The sequence below is a fragment of the Epinephelus lanceolatus genome, chromosome 4 (genome assembly GCF_041903045.1).
Source record: "Epinephelus lanceolatus isolate andai-2023 chromosome 4, ASM4190304v1, whole genome shotgun sequence".
NCBI lineage: Eukaryota > Metazoa > Chordata > Actinopteri > Perciformes > Serranidae > Epinephelus > Epinephelus lanceolatus.
The window spans coordinates 4,849,513-4,874,449 of NC_135737.1; the positions used below are offsets into that span (position 1 = coordinate 4,849,513).

Genomic DNA, 24,937 nt, shown 5'->3' on the forward strand with positions numbered 1-24,937 from the left:
AACTGGAAACATAATACCAAACACACACACACACACACACACACACACATATACATATATATATATATATACATATATATATATATATATATATATATATATATATATATATATAAGATGAGTCATTTGCAGGGGATGTGATGCTCAAAAAAAAGGCATCCACTTATTTACAGACACCTATTTCCCAATAGGCATCACATGACAGACCCAGAAGTTGTGGGTGGGTAGGTTGGTAGGTAGGTCAATGGGTAGGTAGGCAGACCTTAATTATCATTGCACAAATAAAACAAAATGGGGTAGCTATCCTTGCTAGTGCAAAAGGGCTAAATTGAGAGCATGTTTATACAATAAGATAAAAGAATTTAACTATAAAAACGACGTAAAATACAAGAGCACAGTTTGGCCAGCCTCTCTCAAACTGGCTTCAAAGTTCAGCGCATTTCCTCTAGGCCTGATCCTATTTTACTAACTCCATCATGTTGTTTCTACTGTAGCCCAGAGAGGACAAACCAAACACTGGCTCTAGACAGGACCATTTGCATTTTTAGCATCGGCTACAGTAGTTCTCCTACTGTACATGTGGGAGACGTTTTAGTTGGTTGTAATCTGCAACTTCAACACTAGATGCCACTAAATCCAACACACTAGACATTCAGGTGTGCAAGAAAACAGTCATTAAATGAAACTAATGCTTCAAGTTGTCCTCCTCCCCCTAATCCACACCAAAATGCTCACTAAATCTAAACGCAGGGCCTCAGTAGCCTGAGTCAGAAAAACAACTCTTTTAAAGTACACAGCAATATGGTATTAAGGCAGAGTCCCACAGCTCTGTTTGTGCAGTGCTGAATGAGGCTTTTTCAGGGAGTCATTAGTTGTTTCATGTACAGCTACAGATGATTTGTTTTACACATGTATGTTACTTATTTAGGCCCCTATTGCTAGCTTCAAAGGTAAGTGACAAAAGGGAAGGAGGAGTGACTGTCAGACACACACTCCACACTTCCAAAGCTGCTTTTGTGTGCTGCTCCTGTCAGCCAGGTCTGACACATACAGTGTCACCAGAGACTAGAGGCACAGCGAGGAGGCTGAGGATTTAAAAGAGCTGCAGTTTTTTATTTTTATCCACAGGATTTTCTGATTTAGAAAACTTTCAGTCAGGTCCATGCAGTAAAAATAACAACAAAAGCAAACTCCTCTCTGCTTCATTCGGGGTTTTATTTCAAACTATGTTAATGGTCATACAGTAGCTCTAGTGACTCACTCGTGTCTCAGAGTGAATAATGTGACGTGGCATCACCATCTGTCCACCCCTCTCTTCCATGCATGTGTTCTGCTATTAGGCTGTGAGCTCCTGCTGGCCCGCCATAATGCCCAAAATAGAGATGTGCCATCAGATGACATCAAACCCAGCACAACTCCCACAACTAATCTAATGTTGAGGGAGGACAAATCATATTTTACAGTTAATTTTGCAGCATTGCTTTTATTTTAAAATGGACTGAAATTGTACCACCAGTTATATGGTTCCCAAAAGTAACATTCCAAGCAGAATGATGCGATCACAAATTTGAGTTTCAGCGATTTACTTTTTGGATTTTGGAGATAGTTGTTTATGTTTATTCAATTTTTTTGACTTTTATAGACCATAGGAATAACATGTATTAATTTTGAAAACTGGTATAGTTTCCCTTTAATTTTAAAATAGCACAAAATAATTTCAAACGTAACATACAAATCACTGCATCAGGCTTTCCAATCCTGGAGAAAAACCTTATGCAGTTTGCAAAAACATGCTACTTGAAAAAGGTTTATTTTCCAACTTCACAACCACTGGGGCCAATCATCAGGAAACTTGTTGCATATGTCCACATAAGTCACTTACAATATACCCTGGAAATTTCATTCAAATTGGCCAATCAAATTGTTTGTCTTGTTGTTGAATAATAACACTGAATACTGTGTAAAAGTATTTTGAAATCGCTCAATAGTTCCAAATTATTGCACTGGCCTTTCACAGAAGTTTGACCATAAGTCAATGGCAGTTTGTACACCAAACTTTTATCAACTTATATTTTTAACTAAGCTATTGAAGCCTGTGCTCAAAAGCTTTCTGCAGTTGACCAATGGGAAGTATCAGTGTTGCCAGCACAGATTTGGATATAAATGAATAAGCATCTGTCCGATCATCAAAAAAACCTGTTGGTTATTCTTAATGCAGGTGTTGTAAACTGTCAAAGGTCTTGGTCCTACCCAGCTTTCCAGAGATCAGGTCCATGCTGGCCTAAAATCTGGAATTGCACCTTGCGGCTATATTAAATTTGTTTCTTTTTGTATTGTTTTTCAGTCTAAAGCTAAACAGGGTCATTTTGATAAATCACACAAAAACGTATTTCTACATTTGAAATATGTTACTGTTTGCTGGTTAGCAAAGCACTTTTATGGTTAGAAGACACCACATGCTATGGTAATCTTTCAGAAGTTAGTGCTAGCCTGAGTGTCAGACTGAAGCTCCCAGAACCTTCAGTCTGACATGGCTTCCATTGAAGGCGATTTACAAGGGGGAGGGAATTTGATTTTTCCCTAACCAATCGGTAGAGATCAATGACTCACCCAGAAGCTGACGTCATTAGTATCCATGCCTCCGGGGTGCCGAAAACAAGCGAGCACTGCCCGTTTAAAATGTCTCCGTCGTCGTGCACGCCCAGCTGCATCGCCGTTAAATCCAGTTTAGCATCTTCCTTAATTTGGTCCGCCATTAATGCGAGTAGTGGCGAAATACCTTGATAGCATCGTTAATGTGGTCTGTAGGATCTGTAGCGGTCGCCATTGTTGCTATCCTCACTAGTGTTGTGACGTTCACGAACGAACCGATTCTATTGAACGGCTTGTTAACATGAACGATGGGAACCGAGTCGCAGCTGGGAACCGTTCTTTTTTTTTTTTTTTTTTTTTAATATCACTGTGTGCTCCTCCTTTGCTCCTCCCCTGAGCAAAATTCATTGTAGCCTGCTTTGTTTTTTAATGTTTATTTTGAGTGTTAAGGTCACGGTGTTGCATGAATAACAAGTCATGGTAGCTTTACACACGTACAAACAATTTGTATAAAGGGTAAATCTAAAATAGTGATGTCACTGTCAAAGCAGAGTGATAGGGCGCAACCTTGTGGAATATTTACAATGAATCCAGATCAGACTTTAAAATCTAGTCCACACATGTCAAATGAGGTTATAATCAATATTTCAGAATAATTCAAACTCAGATATTGGTGGGATATCTAATTTTGTATTATTTTGTTCCAAATTTTACCCCATCATACCTCCCAGTGATTATTTCCAAAATAAAATGAGTTACCACCAGGCTGGCTTCTTAAAACTTAATAAATATAAAAATCAGTCAAATGAGCCAGTTTTTTGAACGGCTCTTTGAAAGGAACGGCTCACCAAGATCCGGCTCCCCTCAAAGAGCCATAAATCCCATCTCTAATCCTCACCAGTTACCCACCGGCGCACAGCTTGACATCAGTGTGGCGCTGATTGGCTAATTGCTAGACCCCCAGCGTTCATTTGTCTGTCCATCGTTTGAACGAGATAAATCGCAAATTCACTGAAGTATGCCAGACCAGTAATGCAAGCCTACTCAGTTGAGCGGGTGGGGTCTATGGTCTGGAACCAGGCTAAGTTAGTGCTTCAGTGTATGTATATATCTTAATTTGATAAAAAGTCTTGCTTTAGTGCACACACAGTACTTGTTTAGATGCTAATACTGAATAATGAAGTCAAATGATCAACTAGAAAAGCTAATAGCTGAAACTGCATCATAAAATAAATGATCATTAATAAAGTCTACTTTATGTTATTACCATGAATATTTGAGGGGTCTGTACAGAGTGTAGAGTTTCTCCTCTGTATAGTCACACTTCAGGGTTCAGTATTGTGACATACCTTCACCAGGCCTGGGTACTCGTTGGATGGAAGACCATAGATGTGCTCTTTGGCTTCCTTGCCCTCAGTCATCAAGAAGCAAGGAAAGCGTTGCTTCACGTTGTATGATCCAGGAACCTTCTCTTTCCAGTAGCACACGTTAATCTTCACCACCTGTAGTATCAATCAGTTCAATTCAATCAGTTTTATTTATAAAGCCCAATATCACAAATCAAAATTTGCCTCACAGGGCTTTACAGCATACAACATCCCTCTGTCCTTATGACCCTCGCAGCGGATAAAGAAAAGCTCCCCCAAAAAAACCCTTTAATGGGCAAAAAAAAAAAAAAAAGTTAGAAACCTCAGGAAGAGCAACTGAGGAGGGATCCCTCTTCCAGGATGGACAGACATACAATAGATGTTGTACAGAACAGATCAACATAATAAATTAACAGTAATCCGTATGACACAATGAGACAGAGACAGAGAGAGATGCAGGACAGACGGTAACAAAACCAGATAGTGAAACCAGGAAAACTATTAGTACCAGCCAAAGTCCAAGACATCTGGCTGTCACTGAAGACCAAGTAATTGGCCACAGTGTATACTTTGCATGAGTTTTGATGCACAAAAAATCCTTGATTGAAATTCAGAGGGTTTCTTAAGCACTAGCTGCAAAAAAGTAGCTAAATATGTTGTTTGCCAGTGCCTACTAAAACTGTTAACATATGACCATGAGAAAAATGATTGCAATTTTTCTGGTCATGATTACGTAATAAATATTGAAAGTTTAGAGTCTATAGGGGCTTAGAACATTATAATGGAAAACAATATGATGGCCATTCCCATGCTTGATTATGCTTCTTTGGTTGTTGCAGCAATTTTTGGGTTGATACAATTTATTACCCAGATTTGGTGCTAAATTTAAGCATTTTTGACCACTGGAGAATTGATAAAAATGCTTAAAATCCCTCCAAAATGCCACATTGAGATACCAAAACCTTGAGGAATAACAAAGAAAAATCCATTATTATGCTTTTGGTATCAAAAACTTTTATGTTTGGAGATCTCTGTGAGAACTGCATTTTTAGGTTACTGGATGGCGAGCACCTCTGTTCTGGAAAACTGCTGAGAAACAACCTTATTGTCAATATTCCCATGAAAGCCATCCATCCTCTCAATGCCTGAGGTCTTGTAAAGTTTTATGAAGCTGGTATTATCCCAGAGGTCACAACAGGTCATTTTATTCAGTGATGTCAAGTTTAAAAAAAGTAGTCTCACAACAATGAAATGGATACTATGGGGACTAACACATGAATTCAGTTGAGCTCACTGAATCCACAAGAGTCTCAGCTTTTTCAGCTATACCCAACTGCAGCAATTCCAAGACTGTTTAGGGAAGCCAGTATGCAGAAATATTCAAATACAACAGGCAAAAATAACAACTCTGCACTGCATAAGAAATAAGGCATGCTTTTTGCCAAAAACTGCCTGGTACTAGCAGAAAGTGGGCATGTCTGTAAAGGGTAGTCTCGTGGGTATCCATAGAACCCATTTTCATTCAGCTATCTTGAGGTTCATATTGAGTTGAAGGGCCCCTATTGAAATTAGTAGGGCTGTAGTCAACAAAAGAAAATCTTGGTCGACTGAAGTCGTACATAATCTTCAACTAACTGATTAGTCGTGGGGAAAAAAATCTGCACATTATTTTTACTTCTGCGGTGTTGTGTCTGTGTCACTCTGCAGTTCTACCTCCAAAATGCTGGTCAGTGGTGGAGGACTGTGTTAAGTGCTGTTTAGTTGATTCAAAACACACATTAAATATGGCTTAATAGAGACAATTTCAAACACAAGTACACAAATTGGCTTCACTATAAATCGCAGCATTGACACACAAACACTTGTATTTATCTGGACACATTTCCCCCACCAATACAACATGCTAACGTTATTAGCACAAGCCTATGGCATTTTACATTGTATAAATTCTAATCTTTCGCACTTCTCATATAAAACCAGGGACAATAGCGACATCTAACAAAGATAACGGTACATAATTTGGCTCCATTACAACTCACAACATTCACAGACAAAACAGCTGTCTTATACTAAACATGTTTTCCAAGCAAGTACATCATGCTAACGCTATTAGCGCCAGCCTATGGCATTTTACATGGTATAAATTAGTCTAGCGATGAGCGGAGATTTCCTCTGCTCATATGAAGCCAGGATAAATCCCGAAGTATAAATCCCTGAAGGATAAATCACACACACGGCTTAAAATGCTATTTTAGTGGAGGCTTTACTGTCTTCACAATTTATTGTTTCTTATCTGTGAATCAAAAGTAAATACAAGCTTTGTTTCCACTGAGGGAAATGGTTTCAGTATACAGAAACAGACAGGAGGTCTGTGTCGCCGCGTGCCCACCCTAACGCTCGGTGGGTGAGTTCAACGTAGTGTAAACAGTGGGGGTGTTTTGAAAACACCCCCATTTTCACAGGTAACTTAGCCTGTCCCCCCGCCGCAGGAAATAATGGATTAATCCTGGAAAGCTGTTGATGTAGCACTTTTCTCCTTATGAAAGTAACACGGCGATTATTCAACCAATGAGAATTTGGTCAGACAAGAGCATATCGACAATTGACCAGTCGACCAGGAGACTACAACCCTAGAAATTAGCCATGCCAGTTTAAAATTTTGCCTAAATTTGCAGCATTATTTAACCCCCTATCCACTGACAAACTAGCATGACAATGAATACCAGGGGATTCTTCAGGTCTTCTAGTTTCATATGATACCAGTATCTTCATTCTAGCTTTAGAACTCACTCAGCCTCTGACAGACAGTACAGTCGGCTGAGGACATCTTTGTCCTTGGGGACTGGAAGAGGTCAAAGGACAGGCTCACAATTTTTCAAGTCTGTCTGACACCACCTTACAACAATAGTCAGATTTAATATTTGCTGTAATAATTTCTCTTGTTCACACTGGTAATTCAAAGATCCCTTCCTAAAGGATAAACTTTGGCATATTTTTTTTTCCCAGAATGATGACTGTAGATTCAGCTCAGTGGCCATTGTGCATTTTTGCAAATAGCCTACCTTACATTTGCACATTTCATACATATCAGATCAACGTATCGTAAGTGACATGGTATAAGCTGACTTTGTCAATGGGAGGTGGAGAGGATCGATGGTGTGTCACCTATGCGAGACGCCTGCCAAGCTGCAGACAACTGCAGACCATTTTTCAAGACCAACAAACAACAAAAGAGGTGGTGACTTAGTGAGTAGTTTCTGTCTTTCCAGCAGCTTTTTAGGCATGTAAAGCATTTTTTTACCAAGACATTGCTGCTCCTCCAGCTGGAATTGGGGGCCCCCAAACCAGGTATTTTAATTCAGAACATGACCTCCTAACTGTAACCAAGTGGTTTTTGTGCCTATACCTAACCACATGGTAACCACAGCACCGATGAAACATAAAGTTTCAATGTATTTACTACATAATAAATAAATGTATTGTATCCGTGGTTTGCAAAAACACAAAATGCCTTTTTTTCCCTTCTGGCAACCGGGTTGGTAGATTGTTGTTGTTGTCAAGGTTAGAAGAAACTACACTGACTGTTGTTAGGAAACAGAATTTATACCATGGTCTGGGTGAATACTCAATTCTGATTGGCTGCAGGGTGTCCGTTAAAAGGTGTTATAGGACAGCTAAAAAGACGTTCCGGTCAAATTGCCTGATGACAGGTTCTAAATTATTGCGCTGGCTCAGCTGCTAGTTTGTAACCATAGCAACGGAGACTCAGAGCAGAGGAAACGGATTACAACAGGCATCATGAGTGATTTTATCATTTGATTTCATTTATTTCGTGAATTTGATCATTTTGATGACAGCCTCCAGAGCACAGCTGTAGGTCGGCTCTCTGACGCCAGCCTGGAAACTCCGATCATGACCGTCACAGGGACATCGGTGTGAGAGCAGCCGGCAGGCTTATTGGGCTCAGTCAGCGCAGGAGAGACGAGACTGAAGCAACATCTTCTCGTCTCCAAATGTCCAAACAAGCAGTGCTCAATCTGTCAATCTCCGACCTTCAAATGCCACTATGATGGACATACCCATATCACTTTCAAATTTCACTATTAATGGTAATGTAGCATTTAATTTTAAATAGGAAACAATCGTTAATTTGTTAATGTGTCTTTATGATTTAATCTCGACTACTATATGCTTATGAATTATTTGATGCAATTAAAAACGATTTTGACTAGCCTACTATTTGGATGTTGATTATTTGAAACAAATCTTCTTGGGCCTATAAATGAATGCCAATGAATCATGAAAGTAATATCTCAAGGTTTTTTTTTGCACGTCATCCTCTGACCACCAGAGTCTGTAACACACAAGCAGTAAGAAGTGCACTGGCTTTCTGAAATAATCATCTTCTGAATAATATCTCATAACTGTTAAACACATTAAAGCATAAATAATTGATTAAATATTCATTTCTTTGGTAAGTGACCATGGTATAAGCGGGTTAATGCCCTTCGAGGTGTCCATTATCAGGAATTAATGGACTTCGCGGAAGCTCCACTTCGCGTCGGATGGTTCACGACTCCGTGTCGTCCATTAATTCCTGATAATGGACACCTCGTCGGGCATTAACCCTTACGTAAACATGCTGTGTCAACCTCCCAATTAGGGCTGCACGATATATCGTTTGAACATCGCCATCGTGATGTGCTCATGTACGGTAGTCACATCGCAGGACATACAATGTTTTCTCTTTTTTCAGAATGTTAACTTTTGTTTTGCTTCAGAAAAGCAGCTCTGAAGAAAGCTCCTTGCTCCGCTCTGGTCGCCTCTCTCTCTCTTGCTGTCTCTCCCTCTCTGAGCACTCTGCAGCCCCTCCCCCTCTCATGAACACGCTGCAGTCACACACTGAAAATGAGCGACATGCAAGAGGGAGAAACAATTACAGATGCCTTTGCCAATGTAGCACCTTGCAATAAAAAGTCCAAACGGCATAGAGAAATCAAAGATCCAATAACTTTTTACCTCGCTAAAGACATGGTACCAATCTACACAGTTGCCAAAGAGGGGTACTCCACCCCCATTTTGTAGCAAAACATGCCTAAAATGACATACCCAAATTTAAATGACTGTCTCTCAAGTTTCTTGTGAAAGTGTCAGAAACACTCTAGGTGATACAGAGACAGAGTAATGGGCCTCTGAAGTCAGTAAAAAATTGAAGATCAAAATCACGTTTGAGCCGGCTGCAGTTGTTGCCAGGTTAAACGGTCCGTGCGGTGAACTAATGAAGCGGAACATAATTGCCATCACTGCAAACTCTGAATCCATCGCAATGGTTCAGCATATTTACTTATATATAAACGGAAGTCGGAAACGGAAATTCGCCTCCTCCGCCCAAGTCAAACCGGAATGCCAAAAAATCAGGGGTCTGCCCCCAGAGGCTGTATTGCCGTCTGCCAGAAGTCAGACGCCGAATACAGCCGATGGGTTCCGAGAATGGATTGCAAGTAATCCATTAACTTTTCCCATTGAAAAACAGCATGACATGACTTGTCATCACTCATCGCGATTTTGGACTTTGTGTGTTTAGGCTGCTCTGGTGCAGAATACAGAATAAATAAAAGAAAAACAATGTTATTTTTGAAAAGTTGAGAGCTTCCTGAATCCGGCAATACCAAACATCACAGGGTTTGATGAGGTAGTGCACCTGGGAGATACCATTTAACAGAGGAGGAGGGGAGCAAGGACGTCGGCATCCTGGCGGAGTTAGAGAGGTTAAAAACATGATCCACTCCACTTCATTCACAGATGAACCCCCTTACTTTAGAGTATGTCATGTTAAATCATTGACCTTAGCCTGGATTAATAGAAGGGTATTTTATGAATGCAATGGTATCATGGTGAGTCAACCTAATTCTTTCCAAATAGAGCTATTCAAGTCTTCTGGTGAAAATTCTTGTATTTTTTAATATCGCAATATATATTGCAAAAAAAATTAAAATCCCAATGTCAGTTTCTTTCCAATATCGTGCAGCCCTACTCCCAATGATGTTTTGCAGTGCTAATAACAATATGCTGCATCTGCCTTTGCCCCTGACAGATAAGTCATAATTTCCATGGCCACCAGAGGTGCTTATGAGGCAAGAGTAAGCATTTGCTTTCTTTTTATGTATCTGGAATAACAAATGCTATGTGGAGAACACTCTCTACTCACCTTAGCGAGGTCACATCTGAGGTTTGACTAGCTTTGCTAAAAACACAGGTTTTACTGTCTTACTGACAAAATTTTAGTTTACACGCATTGAGAAAAAATATTTTTATGGATGTGATCAAATTATAGTTATGATAAATTTGATTTCAAGAAAAACAAAAACAAAACTGGGTAAATTATCGTTTAATTACTGAACATGTTATGGTCATTTTGTTTAACCATACCTAATTGGGGCTGCTTATTGGGGCTGCTTATTGGATTTTTTCTTTTTAGTTTTTCTGACTGAGGCTAGGCTGTCTCTTTGCACACATTTGAGATTTTACAAAATACTGCAGAGGTTGAATAGGAGCCATAGTGTAGACATGAAGTGTCTTGTAAAGACAAACAAGAATTACAGCTTCCCATTTGAATGCCTCCACAAACCAATCAAGTTTCTCCTACACTTCACATCCATGTCTGTGAAAACATGGATGCTTCACACGCATCTTCTCTATAGAACACAGAGTTTGGCTTCACCTGGTGAAGTTTCAAAGTGGATACCAAGATTAGTGTCTGCATTTCAGGTCTGACCAAATGTCTCCCCTTCTGTTCTTTAGATATGACATTGAATAATGGCCAGAAATATGTTTTTGCAGAACATTATGATGTTACTGTGAAGGTGACCTTTGACCTTTTGGATATAAAAATGTCATCACTTTGATACTGATATTCTATTAGACGGATGTCAAATTTGATCAGAACTTGAGTATACGTTCTTGAGCCAAAAACATATTTTGTGAGGACACAGTGACTTGACCTTCCACATTCCACCACCAAATTCTAATCTGTTCATTGTTCAGTCCAAGTGGACGTTTGTGCCAAATTTGAGGAAACTCCCTCAAGGCCTACTTGAGATATCGCATTAACAAGAATGAGACAGATGCAAGCTCACAATGACCTTGACTTTTGACCACCATAATCTAATCAGTTCATTCTTGAGTTCAAGTGGATATTTGTGTCAAATTCGGAAGAAATTCCCTCAAGGCATTCATGAGATATCGCCTTCACAAAAATGAGATAGACAGACAGACAGACAGATGGACGGACAACCAGAGAACATAATGCCTCTGGCCACGGCTATCACCAGCGCAAATGGATAAATATTTCAAAATGTATGCAAAAGTTCAACTAACATGCAAAATTGTATTACAAGCTTGTACTCAGATGGAAATACAACAACCTGCTGTGCCAAGGAGCAGATGCAAAAGCAGCACACATTTCTTTTTTATTATTTACTAGCATTTTACTAATTTTACTTTTGCCAAACCACACCATTTGCGCATCAAAACTTGATCTCCTACTTGAAAACTGTTCATAAACGTGTTTGATTAGATATGGTCTGCAGACATGCTTGACAATTTAGCCTGATAGTAGTACAAAATACAAAGAGTTCATCCTCTGAGCAGTATCAATGTGCTGTGCTCAGTAAATTTCATACCAGTCTGCTTATTCCTTTTTCAGAATTGTGTGTTGAAACAGATGGTGCAAGAGGAAAGGTCACAAGGACACCAAAAACCATTAGGGACCATAAATATCCACATCTAATTTGATGGAAATGTGATAACTAATTCCCAGATGTTGGCAGGAGCGTTGTTCAAATGGGATTTTGGGCCTGATGGCGGTGCTAGGGGAGAGATCTGGGGGTCATTACAGCCCCTAGGAACTGACCTCTGAGGTATTAAAATCTTTAAACAAAATGTCATGGCAAACTTGGTAGCTGTAGATATGATCAGATATGATGGATATATTTTCAGTAATTATATATTTCCTTACAATTGATTAATACTACACTCACTCTCTGCAAGAAGCCCAACACCTGAATGAGTACATACTTGCACAGAATTAGCAGCAAAAAAACCCCCATGCTGATTAAACCTAAAATACAAACCTCCATAACACCTACTCCATCCTCCTCATCACCTTTTTTTCTGTCTAATAGAAGTGCAATTACAAAAGTAGCTCTGCGGTGGTGAAGTGAGAATTGGGATTTAATGAAATGTACACATGGTTGTACAAATGACATCCATCTGAGTGTGGCAATAATAAGGACACATTGTTCAGGAGCTTTCAATGTAATGAACTAACCGGCCGTGCACTCATTCCCAGGGACCATAAAAATTCAGACAGAAGTGCTCCAGCGAGCCAACGAGCTCAGAGCCTGTGCTTTTCTACCAGCTCACTCAGGCATGGCATTCCCCAGGCCCCCCAGCCTGCTGCTAGCCTGAATAATGCAATTCCAATATCAACTCCAATTCTCCACTCTAACAGCTGTCTGCTTGTTTTCCCATCACCTTCTCTTTTCAGGCTGTGTGGCATATTGCAAGATGGAAAATACTGCCTTGCTGACTAAGGCCTCTGAGCTGTTTAAATATGGAGGAGAATTGCTTTTGTTTCTGTGGCATCTTCAGGTGGTCATTTAAAGGGGAGGCAGGGCAAGATTCCAGTGGTGAAAGACAGTGAAACTGGTTAGAGAAGGACGAGTTAAAGTTGCAAGACAGTGTCTAACAACATACAGAGTCTAATGGGAAACGTGTGGCTGATTGTACTATATATTTGGGGCCTGATGTGTGAATCATGCACACACAAAAAAAAAATGCATTTACTATTTCCTGCACATAAATTTGTGCATAATGCATATATAATGATTGTGCAAACCTCACACATACTTTGGACCATGCATACACATAGCAGTTTGTGTTTCATTTTTTGCATAGTACTGTCTTTGTGTGACAGTGTTAAGCATCTTGATCAACGTGTTCACTAGCTATGGAAGGAACGTGGAAATGGCCTTCCCACTCACTCCCTGGCAAAAATCACTGGAGACTGGCATGACTGTCTTAAAGAGGTTGTGGCATGCTCATCTTTTAAGCTAGTAGTGGTACACATTATGAAACTAGACAACCTAAGGCATCCACTGGTACCAACCATGTCGGCATAGCTGGTTTGGATGGGGGGTAAATATTGCTCAAAGTTAGGTCACGGGAACAACTGGCATGGGCATTTTCAAAGGTGAACTCCCTTAAACTCTCTCCTCAAGATATCTGAATGAAAATGAGTTCTATGGGTACCCACCAGTCTCCCCTAAACTTGACAACTTTTGTTCCCAGTGAATGTTATGTTCCTTACCATCAATGTTCCCTTCAAAATTAGTATGTTTTCTTTAGGGTATAATCACCCGAAAATAAGAATTCTGTTTTTGTTACCTTAGAAGAGGCCATTTATATCTACAGAGGGAGCGGGTCCTCATCCACGGACATCGCCATGTTTCACCGCCATGTTTCGACTGTAGCCCAGAATGGACAAACCAAACGCTGGCTCTAGATAGGGACATTCATGCTTTTGTGTTAGCCACCATGGTTTGCAGCCCCTCTGTGACGAGCAGGGTCAGAAATACTATGTAACATGAAACTGCTTTATCTAGTGTTTTTACCGGTTTAAATCACTGGGTCCGTTTGTTTTGGAGAGGAAGTGGCCTCTAAGGGTCATTCAGCTCCAGTTAAAAACCTCTTGAACATCTGGATCTTATTTTATCAGATAAAACAGGAGGGCACAGATAAGCAGGTCCTGGGCTAGTGGCCTGTCTCTGACATGCCAAATAGCATCAGGTAACACTGATTTGTAACATGAAACTGCTTTACACCATGTCCTAACTGGATGCAACGTGAGTGAGCATCAGCAACTAAATCAGTTTGATTACGCTGTTTTCTATTGGACTGACCTAACTGCCCACAAGCATTGCGGCGACTTGTTTTTACTTTCAAAGTTGGTTTTGGTAGCTTTTGTCAGACACCCTGTTTCTACTTTCATTCTGTTGCTTGCATTGGAAGTGCCACAGTGGTCGAGGAATGGCTGATTCACAAGGTTTAAATGAGGAATGACCTACAAGATGCCTCTTTTCAACTTCCCTATATATCAGCAGCATAACTGAATTTCTAAAATTCCATTATGGCTTTTGGTTTTGATGTGCCACCCAAGATATTCAGTATCCCCATTTGGCCACTCCTGTGAAGAATTTCTGGGGTCAACTCTGGTGCTCACAAATGCAATCTGTTCACACACCACGTAGATCTATTTAACCTTTTGTATCTCACAGTTTTGACATGCAGTTAAATATAAGTGTTGACAATGAAACTTAGCTTTTGGTATCATTTACATGTATGTTAACCTCTTGAATCCTAATATTTGACTTCAATTCATGCCTGAGTACAATACTGATACATAGGCAGCTGTATGAACATTACTGTGGGACACTAACAGTTTAAATACCTCTAGTGGCAACTGTAAGCCAGTGTGGGCCAGCAGTTGATTAGCCCAGGGTCCAGCGGTGATCACCACACGCTTGGCTCGATAAACACCATTGGAGGTTGACACTGTCACAACAGGGCCAGGCTTGATGTCCATTACCTTCTCTTTGTCTCTTATGACCCCACCCAACTTCTGAAACTGCCCCTGGGAAAGGAAGAAGACGAATATGAAAAAGAAGACTTTATTAATACCAGAGAGGAAATTCAGTTTTTTAACTCTGTTGTCATGTATACACAGGCCAGAAATACACACACATGCACACAGGAGCTATACATGCATTGAATGGAGAGATGTCAGAGTGAGAAGGATGCCTTGGACAGGCACCCAGAGCAATTGGGAATTCAGTGCCTTATTCAAGGGCACCTTGGCAGTGCTCAGGAGGTGAACTAGCACCTGTACAGCTAGCAGTCCACATTCCATACTTAGTCTGCATTGGGACTTGAATCAGCGACCCTCTGGTTCCCAAGCCACACTTTTTCCATTTTTTAAAGTTGGAAATAAGATTCTCGATTTTTTGGGGTTTTTTTCCAGTAAAATTGAGTAGTTCATGCGATGAGTGTTGTGAACCACTTGTTGGTGGGGGTGGAGGGTAGCATAAAAAATAAAAAAAAACTGAGGGTGAGCGATTCATCCAATTAGAGTGAGTAGAACCTTGGTTCAGCATTTGAAGTTGTCTTCTATTTTTTTTTGCCGAGGTGTAATTGAGGTTGAAGAGTTCTCACACTCTTGGTAAAATATAAATACCTAAATATTTTATACTGTAGAATCCCAAGCGTCTTCAGACAGTGGTAGTGTAGTTGTAGTTTGTTCCACTTTATTATGTAGCTGGAGACTGTGGACAAATTGTTAATAATATTGAAAGTTTCCTGCAGTGACATGGAAGAGTTCTGTAAATATAATAATTAATCATCTGCATCAAAGCTGATTTCATGTTGTGAATTGGCAATTCAATTGAATTGTTTTGCTATATTCCTACTACAAGTGGTTCTATAAAAAAGGTGAATAGGGATGAGATGAGGTGACCTTGTTTGTGATTATTGTGGCTCTAGTTGAGGTGTACACTGTTCTTTTGTAATGGATGAATGACTCTCCAAAATCAAATTTGTGCAGAGTGCTAAAAAAAAAGTCCAGTTTACTTTACTGAATGCTTTTTCGGCATCTAATGATACTACTATGATTTACGTTTGATTTTGCTGTGATATAATCATTAAGCTGAAAAACCTGCAGATGTTATCTGAAGCATATGCACAAATAAACTTAAGCGCTCTGTTAAAATGTTTTCAAATTTGAATTTTTCACGTTATAAAAACAGTACTTTGGAGTATTATATATGATCATCCAGAATCACTAGAATTAAGTTGTCATTTTTTTTTATTATCAGATACATCAATAGCATTGCCTAATTGTATGAATAAAATAATAAGTATAATGTAATCTGTGTGTAAGAGAGCAAATTTCCAAATGAATGCTGTACTGGGCAGTTTTACTGGTTGACAGCTACAAACAGTGACAAGAAGTATATTCATGACTAAAAGGACAGAAATATGCATAAATGCATTATTTTCATGAGATTCAAAAAGCTGCACATACACATGATAATCAATGTGGAGCTGGGTGCACATGCAGGGGGAAAATTTTGATCTAATTTCTTTGTCATTTAGGGTGGACTTAATCATATTTAATAGGTGAACATTTAAAATGATTAAACAAATAAATAATTTTAGAACATTTTTTTCCTCCTGTTTTCATCATCATTATTTATATTTCACAGCACAAAACACAAGTTGGCTGTTGTGTGTGCTGTGGTACATGTGGTCTAGTGCAGTGGTTCTCAACTGGTCCAGCCAGAGGGCCCAGATTTCTCCTTAGACATTAGTTCGAGGTCCCACAGTTTAATACATTCAGCGTCATACTTGAATTTGGCCATGTCGATGAGCAAGTTTGCTGTCTCTGTCAAGTAGCTGTTGGTTAGTCACTCATTCTACAGGAGAACACAGCAATTCAAAATAAAAGCTCTGTGCTGGAAATTTACTGCACTTAAAAAATGTTTGTTTGTTTGTTTTGTTTTTTACCTCTTTGACACGTTTGCAAGTAATTTTTGGTTCATTCAGAATGGCCTCGCAACCCACCAGTTGGGAACCACTGGTCTAGGATACTCTATGAACAAGTGGGAAGTATGCCAGTGTTGCTGAATGCCACAAAAGTTTAAAAACTGTCTGCAGGAACACTTTCAGATCAAATCTGTGTTTATCCATAATTCATGCATGATTATGCTACAGAACCTTATATTGTCTTAATTTAAAGAGAAGGCAGAGGTCCCTCTGTGCTCAATTGAGAACTGGTACCTTACCTCTGGCAGTAGAAGTGGAAAGATTTAAAGGCATACAAGAAGATTTACATTTGTGTGAATTTTGTGATCTCCAGGTTGTGGAAGATGAATTTCATTTTGTTTTTCATTGTCCTTTATATAGTGATTTAAGGAATTCTCTTTTTGAATCAATTCACTTAAATCCTGATCTATTTTGGAAATATGAAGGTGAGATTCTGTGTTGGTTATTTGAAAATAATGTTTTTGCTTTGGCAAAATTTATAGAAAAGGCGTGGTATTTGCGGCAAAGTATTTTGTACCCTGTATAACAAACTATTTTTTTTTTATTTGTATGTGTCCCTATTCTCAGAGGTTTTGTTATGTTATGTATTATGTCACATGGTTATCATGGATGTAATCGTGGAATTATTTGATGTATTATTTATTGTTCAGTGTCTAATAAGCCCATGAGGGCTTAGACTCACAAGTCAGTCTTTAGATGCTTTGCTTAACTAAAGACTGATGACTTTCTCCCTGATTTTGTGTTTAGATGGGCGGATACAATTTCAGAGTTTAAAAAAACTCCCTACGTTGCAGAACCAATAGTAAATCCGCAGGGCAGTCCTTCGGTGGCTCAATGAACTCTTGTGCTTGTAAACATAGTCCGAGTGCATTAAAAGTTTTAAACAACGTTGCCGTACGTCCTTCATTTCCACAATCTTGTGGACTGAGCACACGTTTGATAAAACGGAGTTTAATCTCTCGGCATCCATTTTCAAGCTCGGACGAGAAAAGGGGGAGCGCACATTTCCGGGAGGGCGTGTCCTTTTAAAAAATGCAAGAGGTGTTGCCGGCCGTTTTCGCTGGTGTGTTAAACACGCTTTAGAAAGGAGTGTCCCCAGACTATCAGAAGCCAGAGATCTCTGATTGTCTGGTGGCGAGACTAATGAGGGCTGGGCACCAATTATGGTGTTTGACACTTAAATAAACAGATCAATCAATCAATCAATCAATCAATCAATCATGCATGTGGTCCAGTGGTTCCAGAGTAAGGCCACTGTAGGGCAGGAATCTGACTATCTACATGCTGCATATATTCGGACATGTAACACATTGTTTAGGTTTATTGCTTAAGGTGCTTTAAGGTTTTTGCATGTTTTTAATTTAATTTTGTTTGTTTGTTTTGTAGTTTTTTTGCACATGTTCGAAATTTAAAAAACATTCATTCATTCATTCATTCATATTCATGTGAATTTTACAGAAGCCAGGTTACCACAGTGCATGAACACACTATCCAATTACCTACTTAACCTGATTTATCCATTTTCCCGAAACAATTTACCCATAGGTGAACTGGGCTTTTGTGTCACAACAAAATGCATAGTTCAGCCTGCCTTGGTCACTGCAGTCACTTGATTGTTTTTAATTTAATTTTGTTTGTTTGTTTTGTAGTTTTTTTGCACATGTTCGAAATTTAAAAAACATTCATTCATTCATTCATTCATTCACTCATTCATTCATTCATTCATATTCATGTGAATTTTACAGAAGCCAGGTTACCACAGTGCATGAACACACTATCCAATTACCTACTTATCCTGATTTATCCATTTTCCCGAAACAATTTACCCATAGGTGAACTGGGCTTTTGTGTCACAACAAAATGCATAGTTCAGCCTGCCTTGGTCACTGCAGTCACTTGATCAAGAATGTTGGGGTGTGGTCATCAAACTGTTTAGAGCCCCAAACAGACCTGAGTTTCCTCTGCAGTAATGAGGGAAAATCAGAAGAGTTTGTTTTGGAAGAGAGAAAAAAAGAAAATATAATGAACTGTGCCACTCTGAGATATGAAGTATTCAAGTATTCAAAAAAAATAAGGGAGCACTTGATCGTCACAGTATAACACAAAGTCAGTTAAACCTCAGTTATATCAATCTGTCCATTTGGGCAGCACAAGTGATTGTAAATCAGTTTCACCTGCTTTGGTGCAAATGAAAGTGACAACAGGTGCAATGGAGAGGCAAAAGCAAGACAATTCCCAAAAAGGGAATGTTTTACATGTGGTGGCCACAGACAGTTGCTCTCTCCTTATCCATCCTGACTGATTCTTCACTAGTTTTGTGTTCTGCTAGTGTCCTTGTCACTACTGGTAGCATGAGGCGGTCCAGCTCCTCCAGGATGGTACATCCATACATGTGGTTGCAAGAACATTTGCTATCTCCCAGCACAGTCTCAAGAGCAAGGAGAAGACACCAGGAGACCGGCAGTAACACGAGAAGAGCTGAACAGGGCCGTAGAAGGGCATCAGCCCAGCAGCAGTACCGGTATCTGCTCCTTCATGTGAGGAGGAACAGGAAGAGCACTGCTAGAGCCCTACAAAATGACCTCCAGCAGGCTACTGGTGTGCATGTTTTGACCAAACTGTCAGAAACAGACTCCATGAGGGTGGCATGAGGGCCCAAGGTCCTCTATTGTGACCTGTGCTCACAGGCCAGTACCGTGCAGCTTGACTGCCGTTCGCCAGAAAACACTAGAATTGGCAGGTCCAACCCTGGTGCCCTGTTTTCTCCACAAATTAGCACAGGTTCACACTGAGCACATGTGACAGGCGTGGAAGAGTCTGAAGATGCCGTGATGAATGTTATGCTGCCTGTAACATCATCCAGCATGACTAGTTTGGCAGTGGGTCAGTGATGGTCTGGGAAGCATATCCTTGTAGGGTTGCACAGACCTCCTTCATTGTCAGCGGTACCCTGACTGCTGTTAGGAGCGATTGTCAGACCTTAAGCTGGTGCATTGGGCCCTGGGTTCCTCCTGGTGCAGGACAATGCCCAACCTCATGAGGCCAGAGTGTGAAAGCAGTTCCTGGATGACGAAGGCATTGATGCCACTGACTGGCCTTCTCATTCCTCTGACCTTAATTCAATTGAGCACCTATGGGACGTTATGTATCAGTGCATGCGCAAGTACCACCACAAATACCCTGATCCAGATCTGGGAGGAGATCCCCCAGGACACCATCCGCCGACTCCTCAAGAGCATTCCCAGACCTTGTTGCATTCAGGCACGACGGGGCCATAGACACTAACAAGTCACATTATGAGTTACCGTGATAAAATTCAAGCAAGTTGGATCAGCCTGTGATTTCAATTTTTACTTTGATTTTCAGTGTGATTTTGACTCCAGCCCTCTGTGGGGTGATGATTTTGGTTTCCACTGACCATCATTTTGTTCTCAACAAGTTACACAATGTACATCAGTAAATATTTTCCACTTGAATAATTCGTTCAGCAAGATCTGATGTGTGATTTAAGTGTTCCCTTAATTTTTTGAGCAGTGTATATATAAACATAATATTAAAGGCAAGAAGCTACAAAATAGTCATGGCATAGAAATGCCTACCTATCTGTTACACACCTGTCACTACAAGCTTTAATATATACGTGATTGCTGCTTCACAAAAAAGCAGCAGAACAATCTGTCCAGTCAATTGAAAATGGCACCTCACTGAAATAACAAAGCAATGTTCTGTGCTTGACCTGGCAGCCATGGATACGTCTGTTCTCCTCCACTGGCTTTTCTCAGTGCACACAGAGTCCAGTAATGTGAATTTATAGCTGAAAGACATTAACAGTGTGAGCTATTATTAGATTAAAACAATGGGCATGAAATATGTTCAGTTATCCACATCTTGGTATTTTACAGTCCAATTCTCTTACTTGTTCTTTTGTAAATTTTGTATGGTACAGATTTCTTAAATCAAGACACGACTTTCTACCTGGAACAGACATGAAGGTCACTTTATGTTTTATTGAAATATCTATTTGAATAGCAGACTGGCTAATTTGCACTGATGCATTAAATAATGCTGGCAATTTCACACAAAATGTATCTGAAATGGCCATGCCTTTCAGCACATGAAGGACGTAGACACTGTGTGCACTCTTTTATATAACAAGGTGAGACAGACCTTAAAAGTCTTTGGAAAATATTAAGATATGGGTTGTGAGGTGAATAAACTCTATAGATCTCCATGATTAGTCTTTGTTAAACTTCACAGTCATGCGTGAAGTCATGAAGGTAATTCAAAAGCAAACCAAGCTTTGCATCAGCTTGGTCAACAACTGCAACATTACTAAAAAAAAAAAAAAAGTGGTGGATGTTTAAAAATAAAGATAAATGTTTAAAAATAAGATAAAACCTCATGAGGATGAGCTTTTGTCTTAAACTGCATCATACTGGGTAGTCCATCTCATGTCCTGAGTCGACTACATGATTGGCCTTGGCTCATGACATCAGTATCTGTGTTGTACCTGTACAGCCTTGAGTGCACGGTCAGCATACAGTACTCCAGCAGTTATGTCTACCACTGCTTCATCTCCCTCAGCCAGGATGACATGGGGGATGTGCTGACTGAAGTTGTCGCTGCTCAGGATCATCATTGGAACCTTGTTCCTCTGCAGGGTGTTCTTAACCATCTGGTAACTCTGACTTCTCTCCTGTCCCATTACCAGGAGTCCTGTTTGCCTGAGAGGGGAGATCGATGGAGATAAAGATAGCATCTTGGTAAGAAATGGTCAAGACACATGGAAGCCTTTACAAATCACCAACTGTGTAACACCTGCAGTACTAATGTTAAAGGAAAATTTAAGTCTAGAGGACACACTAGCATTACTACAACATTCAAACAGGGTAAAGACTACAAGAAATCAACCTCACACTGGTTGGATACAAAGGTGTAAGCACAGCCATAATGTTGGCAAAAATCCTCATTGCTTACAAAATTAGAATTACTGCCACGCAGTTGTATGCCTCCATGCACCGGCCATGTACTCACAGTTTACATCCATGTCTGTAAAATCAATAGATGATTCACACACATTTTCCTTTATTAGCACAAAAGATCTATTAAATCACCACAGTTTCAAGGTAGACACCCAAGATTAAAGTCACCAATTCAGTATCTGACCAAATGTCTCCTCCCCTTGTGTTCCTGAGATATGACATTGAGTAATGGCCATAAAAGTGTTTTTGCAGAACATTACGATGTCACAGTGAAGCTGCCCTTTGACCTTTTGGATATAAAATGTCATCACCTCATCATTTTATCCTGTTAAACATTTGTGTGAAATTTTGTCATAATAAGTGTATTAATTTTTAAGTTATGGGCAAAAACTGTGAGGTCACAATGACCTTGACCACTGACCACCAAAAATCAGTTTATTGTTGAGTCCAAGTGCATGTTTGTACCAAACACACATTTTGCAAAAAATGAAGTGAGATAAACACACAGAAAACTTTATCTTGTTAGATATACAGATGTTGACAAAGTTTTCCTTTGGGGACATTATTTGCAGTTCATAAACCAGTTATACAGGTCATAAACCACAATATATCGCAGTATAATTTATAACAATACTCAGCATATCACAACACATTTTAAAACCTAGTAATATTGTATTGTGACTAAAGTATTGTGATAATATCGTGTCACGGAGCTTCTGGTGATTCCCACCCCTAGTAGAGGACCTGGCCTGTTGGTATCAGGTCAACGCCTCCCTTAATATCAACGGGTCCTCAGTGGAGAGGGTGGATAGTTTCAAGTACCTTGGTGTCCACATCCCCACTCAGTGGTGAGAAAGGCAAGGCACAGACTGTTCTACCTCAGACGCCTGAGGAAATTCCAGGTATCCCCTCCAATATTGAGGAATTTCTCTTCTGCACCATTGAGGGTGTCCTGGCAGGGAACATCACTGCCTGGTATGGAAACATTACTATACTGGGCCCTGTTACCCAGAGCCTTCGTAGCGCCACATGCATCGTAAGTTGTATCCTAAGGTCTCCCTTAAGCTTACGGGCTGTTTCTCAGGGTTTCCTTAGTGAAGATATATCTTCTGAAAGGTATATCTTAAGAAGGGCGGTCTGAAGCACTCGTGAGCTGTCCCTTAGTGATACACTCCGTTCATCCTGTCACAGTTTTAGCTTTATTAGGCCAAAATTATGCTTTTTAAACAAACAGTTACAGTATGATTCACATCTAGACTCCTTATGCAAATGATATCATTAGTTTAAAATTAACTTCATGAAAAATAATAATGAATATTGAATACTACGACTATATAGGTTTATTTATTTATTCATTTATTTATTCATTCATTCACTCACTCATTTATTTTATGGAGCTAACTAACTGAGGATATGTTTTTCTGATGAGGCTACAGGCTGTACCCTACCACTATATACTGAATATCTGACAGATACTTGACAAATTGATCAAATTGAAGTCTAATGAGGCCGGCTGGAAACTAATCAAGGAGGTGGCACCATACAGGCAATCACCACATCACCTCTGCTTGCTTCATTGTAGATGAGATTATGGCTGCATTACAGCGGACGGGGCTCTGGAGCACAGAGCGCTCTGTGCCGGCTTCCAATGCCCGGGGAGGGCCGCCCGGGCCCGGGCTGAGCGGGAGACTGTCCACGGGACTTCTGGAAGAGAAAGTCCGATGTATGAAGCTGACAGGCTGGCTTAATCAGGGGAGATCTTCTACCAAGACGCCTGAGTGGAGTGACCGGTTCAGGGGCGAGGAGAGAGCCGCAGGGGGATGCAGTAAGCCCAGGCACAGAGGAGGGGGCAGAGCACTGCAGGTAAACATCATGGTTGTCCAACCTGGAAAAGTTTTCCTACTGTTTTTGTTTTATTCACAGAGATGTCTGCAGGAAAAAATAAAGAGGAACCCAATCCACACACACACACACACACACACACACACAGAGCAATGAAACGTGGATATGCTGCTGCTACAGGTGCCTATTGTGTGACAACAACAGATTTGCAGTCTGTACATTGACAGAACTGATGTTGGAAAACTTATATGTAAGACACAAACTGCCATTGAACTGCAATGATGGAGAAAGAGAGACAAACACGTATGCTGCAATAAATGTTTCAATAACAAATGCATTATCGGTGAGCAGCAATCACTTTTCTCTGCTTCATCATTGGTCTCCTTGTTTATAACGGGGTCATGTAAGTCATGTTTTAATGTGATATGCTTCAGGGGATTTGTCCTGAAATGGTGCCAAAATGTTCATCTGGAAGGAAATTTATTTTTAAAGCACTGCTTTTAAAAATACCCGTGTATGTGTGGACTAGGCTTCAAATACATGAGCAGATGTTCTGTAAAAGGCAAAGCCTCATTTATGATATAATATTTGATGGAAGTAAAATTATTATGGCAAAACTTTTTATGTTAAAATGTCATTTATTTACCTTCATATAAGATCAATCGATGTGTGCAGCATCGATTAATAAACTGTCAGCACCGTGGTGAAGGACAGCTCCAACTTACGATGTACCTTAGCAGCTCTCCTTACGAGCACCTACTAAGGGACAGTTTGGGAAACACTCATGGGAAAAGAAGTCCCTTAGCTAAGGTATATCTTAGAGACCTTTGTAGAGCGCTAAGGTACATCGAAACTGGGAAACAGGGCCCAGGATGACAAGGCCCTGCAAAGAGTGGTTTGTTCAGCTGAATGTACTGCAGGCGCTGATATACCCTGCCTAAGAGATCTTTACACCAGGTGTTGCAAGAATGAGGCCAGGAGAATCATTTAAGATCCTAGCCACCCAGATAACTGCCTTTTCTTCCTGCTGAGGTCAGGAGGAAGGCACTGGTTACACCAGGCAGCACTGAGAGGCTCAGGAAGAACTTCTATACTTCATACATATATATTAATTATTACACACAAATCTAAGGAAGTAACTGGATTAATACATTTCACAAAACTTGTAGCTTACATGATTTCATGTGACAAATTGATTGAATAATTAATTGACTACCATGCAAATTGATTCATACATTCATGGTATTTCTTAAATTTGGTGATCCACTTAATGTTTTCTCCCACTATCATCAGGTCAAACTAATTTACTTATCTATTTGTAACCCATTTTGCTTAGATATATATTTCTATTTTGTTTAGATATGGAGACTTTTTGCACATGTCAAACTGCTGGGGTACGCCAATACAGAATTGTTTTGGATAATAAACATCTTGTTTTGTTGTTTAGGTGTGAGGTGTTATTGTAAGAGGGCAATTGCAATTTTCATTGCAAAT

General features: G+C 39.9%; 2 protein-coding genes across 3 annotated transcripts in view; one reads left to right on the plus strand and one right to left on the minus strand.

Annotated features, from left to right (window-relative positions):
* Window positions 1-24,937, minus strand: part of pipox (pipecolic acid oxidase) — a 75,147-nt gene that overhangs the window by 28,638 nt on the left and 21,572 nt on the right. Inside the window, exons 3-5 of one of the 2 annotated variants that reach the window (XM_033631770.2) lie at window positions 21,130-21,343; window positions 14,470-14,652; window positions 3,942-4,094 (exon numbers count right to left, since the gene is read on the minus strand). In XM_033631770.2, the coding sequence (XP_033487661.1) occupies window positions 3,942-4,094; window positions 14,470-14,652; window positions 21,130-21,343 (550 nt within the window). The remainder of the gene's footprint in view (window positions 1-3,941; window positions 4,095-14,469; window positions 14,653-21,129; window positions 21,344-24,937) is intronic. The other variant, XM_033631771.2, reaches the window with a different exon arrangement.
* Window positions 21,261-24,937, plus strand: part of sez6b (seizure related 6 homolog b) — a 542,199-nt gene continuing 538,522 nt past the window's right edge. The window contains exons 1-2 of the mRNA XM_078166884.1: window positions 21,261-21,382; window positions 23,184-23,464. The gene's annotated coding sequence lies outside the window, so the exon portion shown is untranslated. The remainder of the gene's footprint in view (window positions 21,383-23,183; window positions 23,465-24,937) is intronic.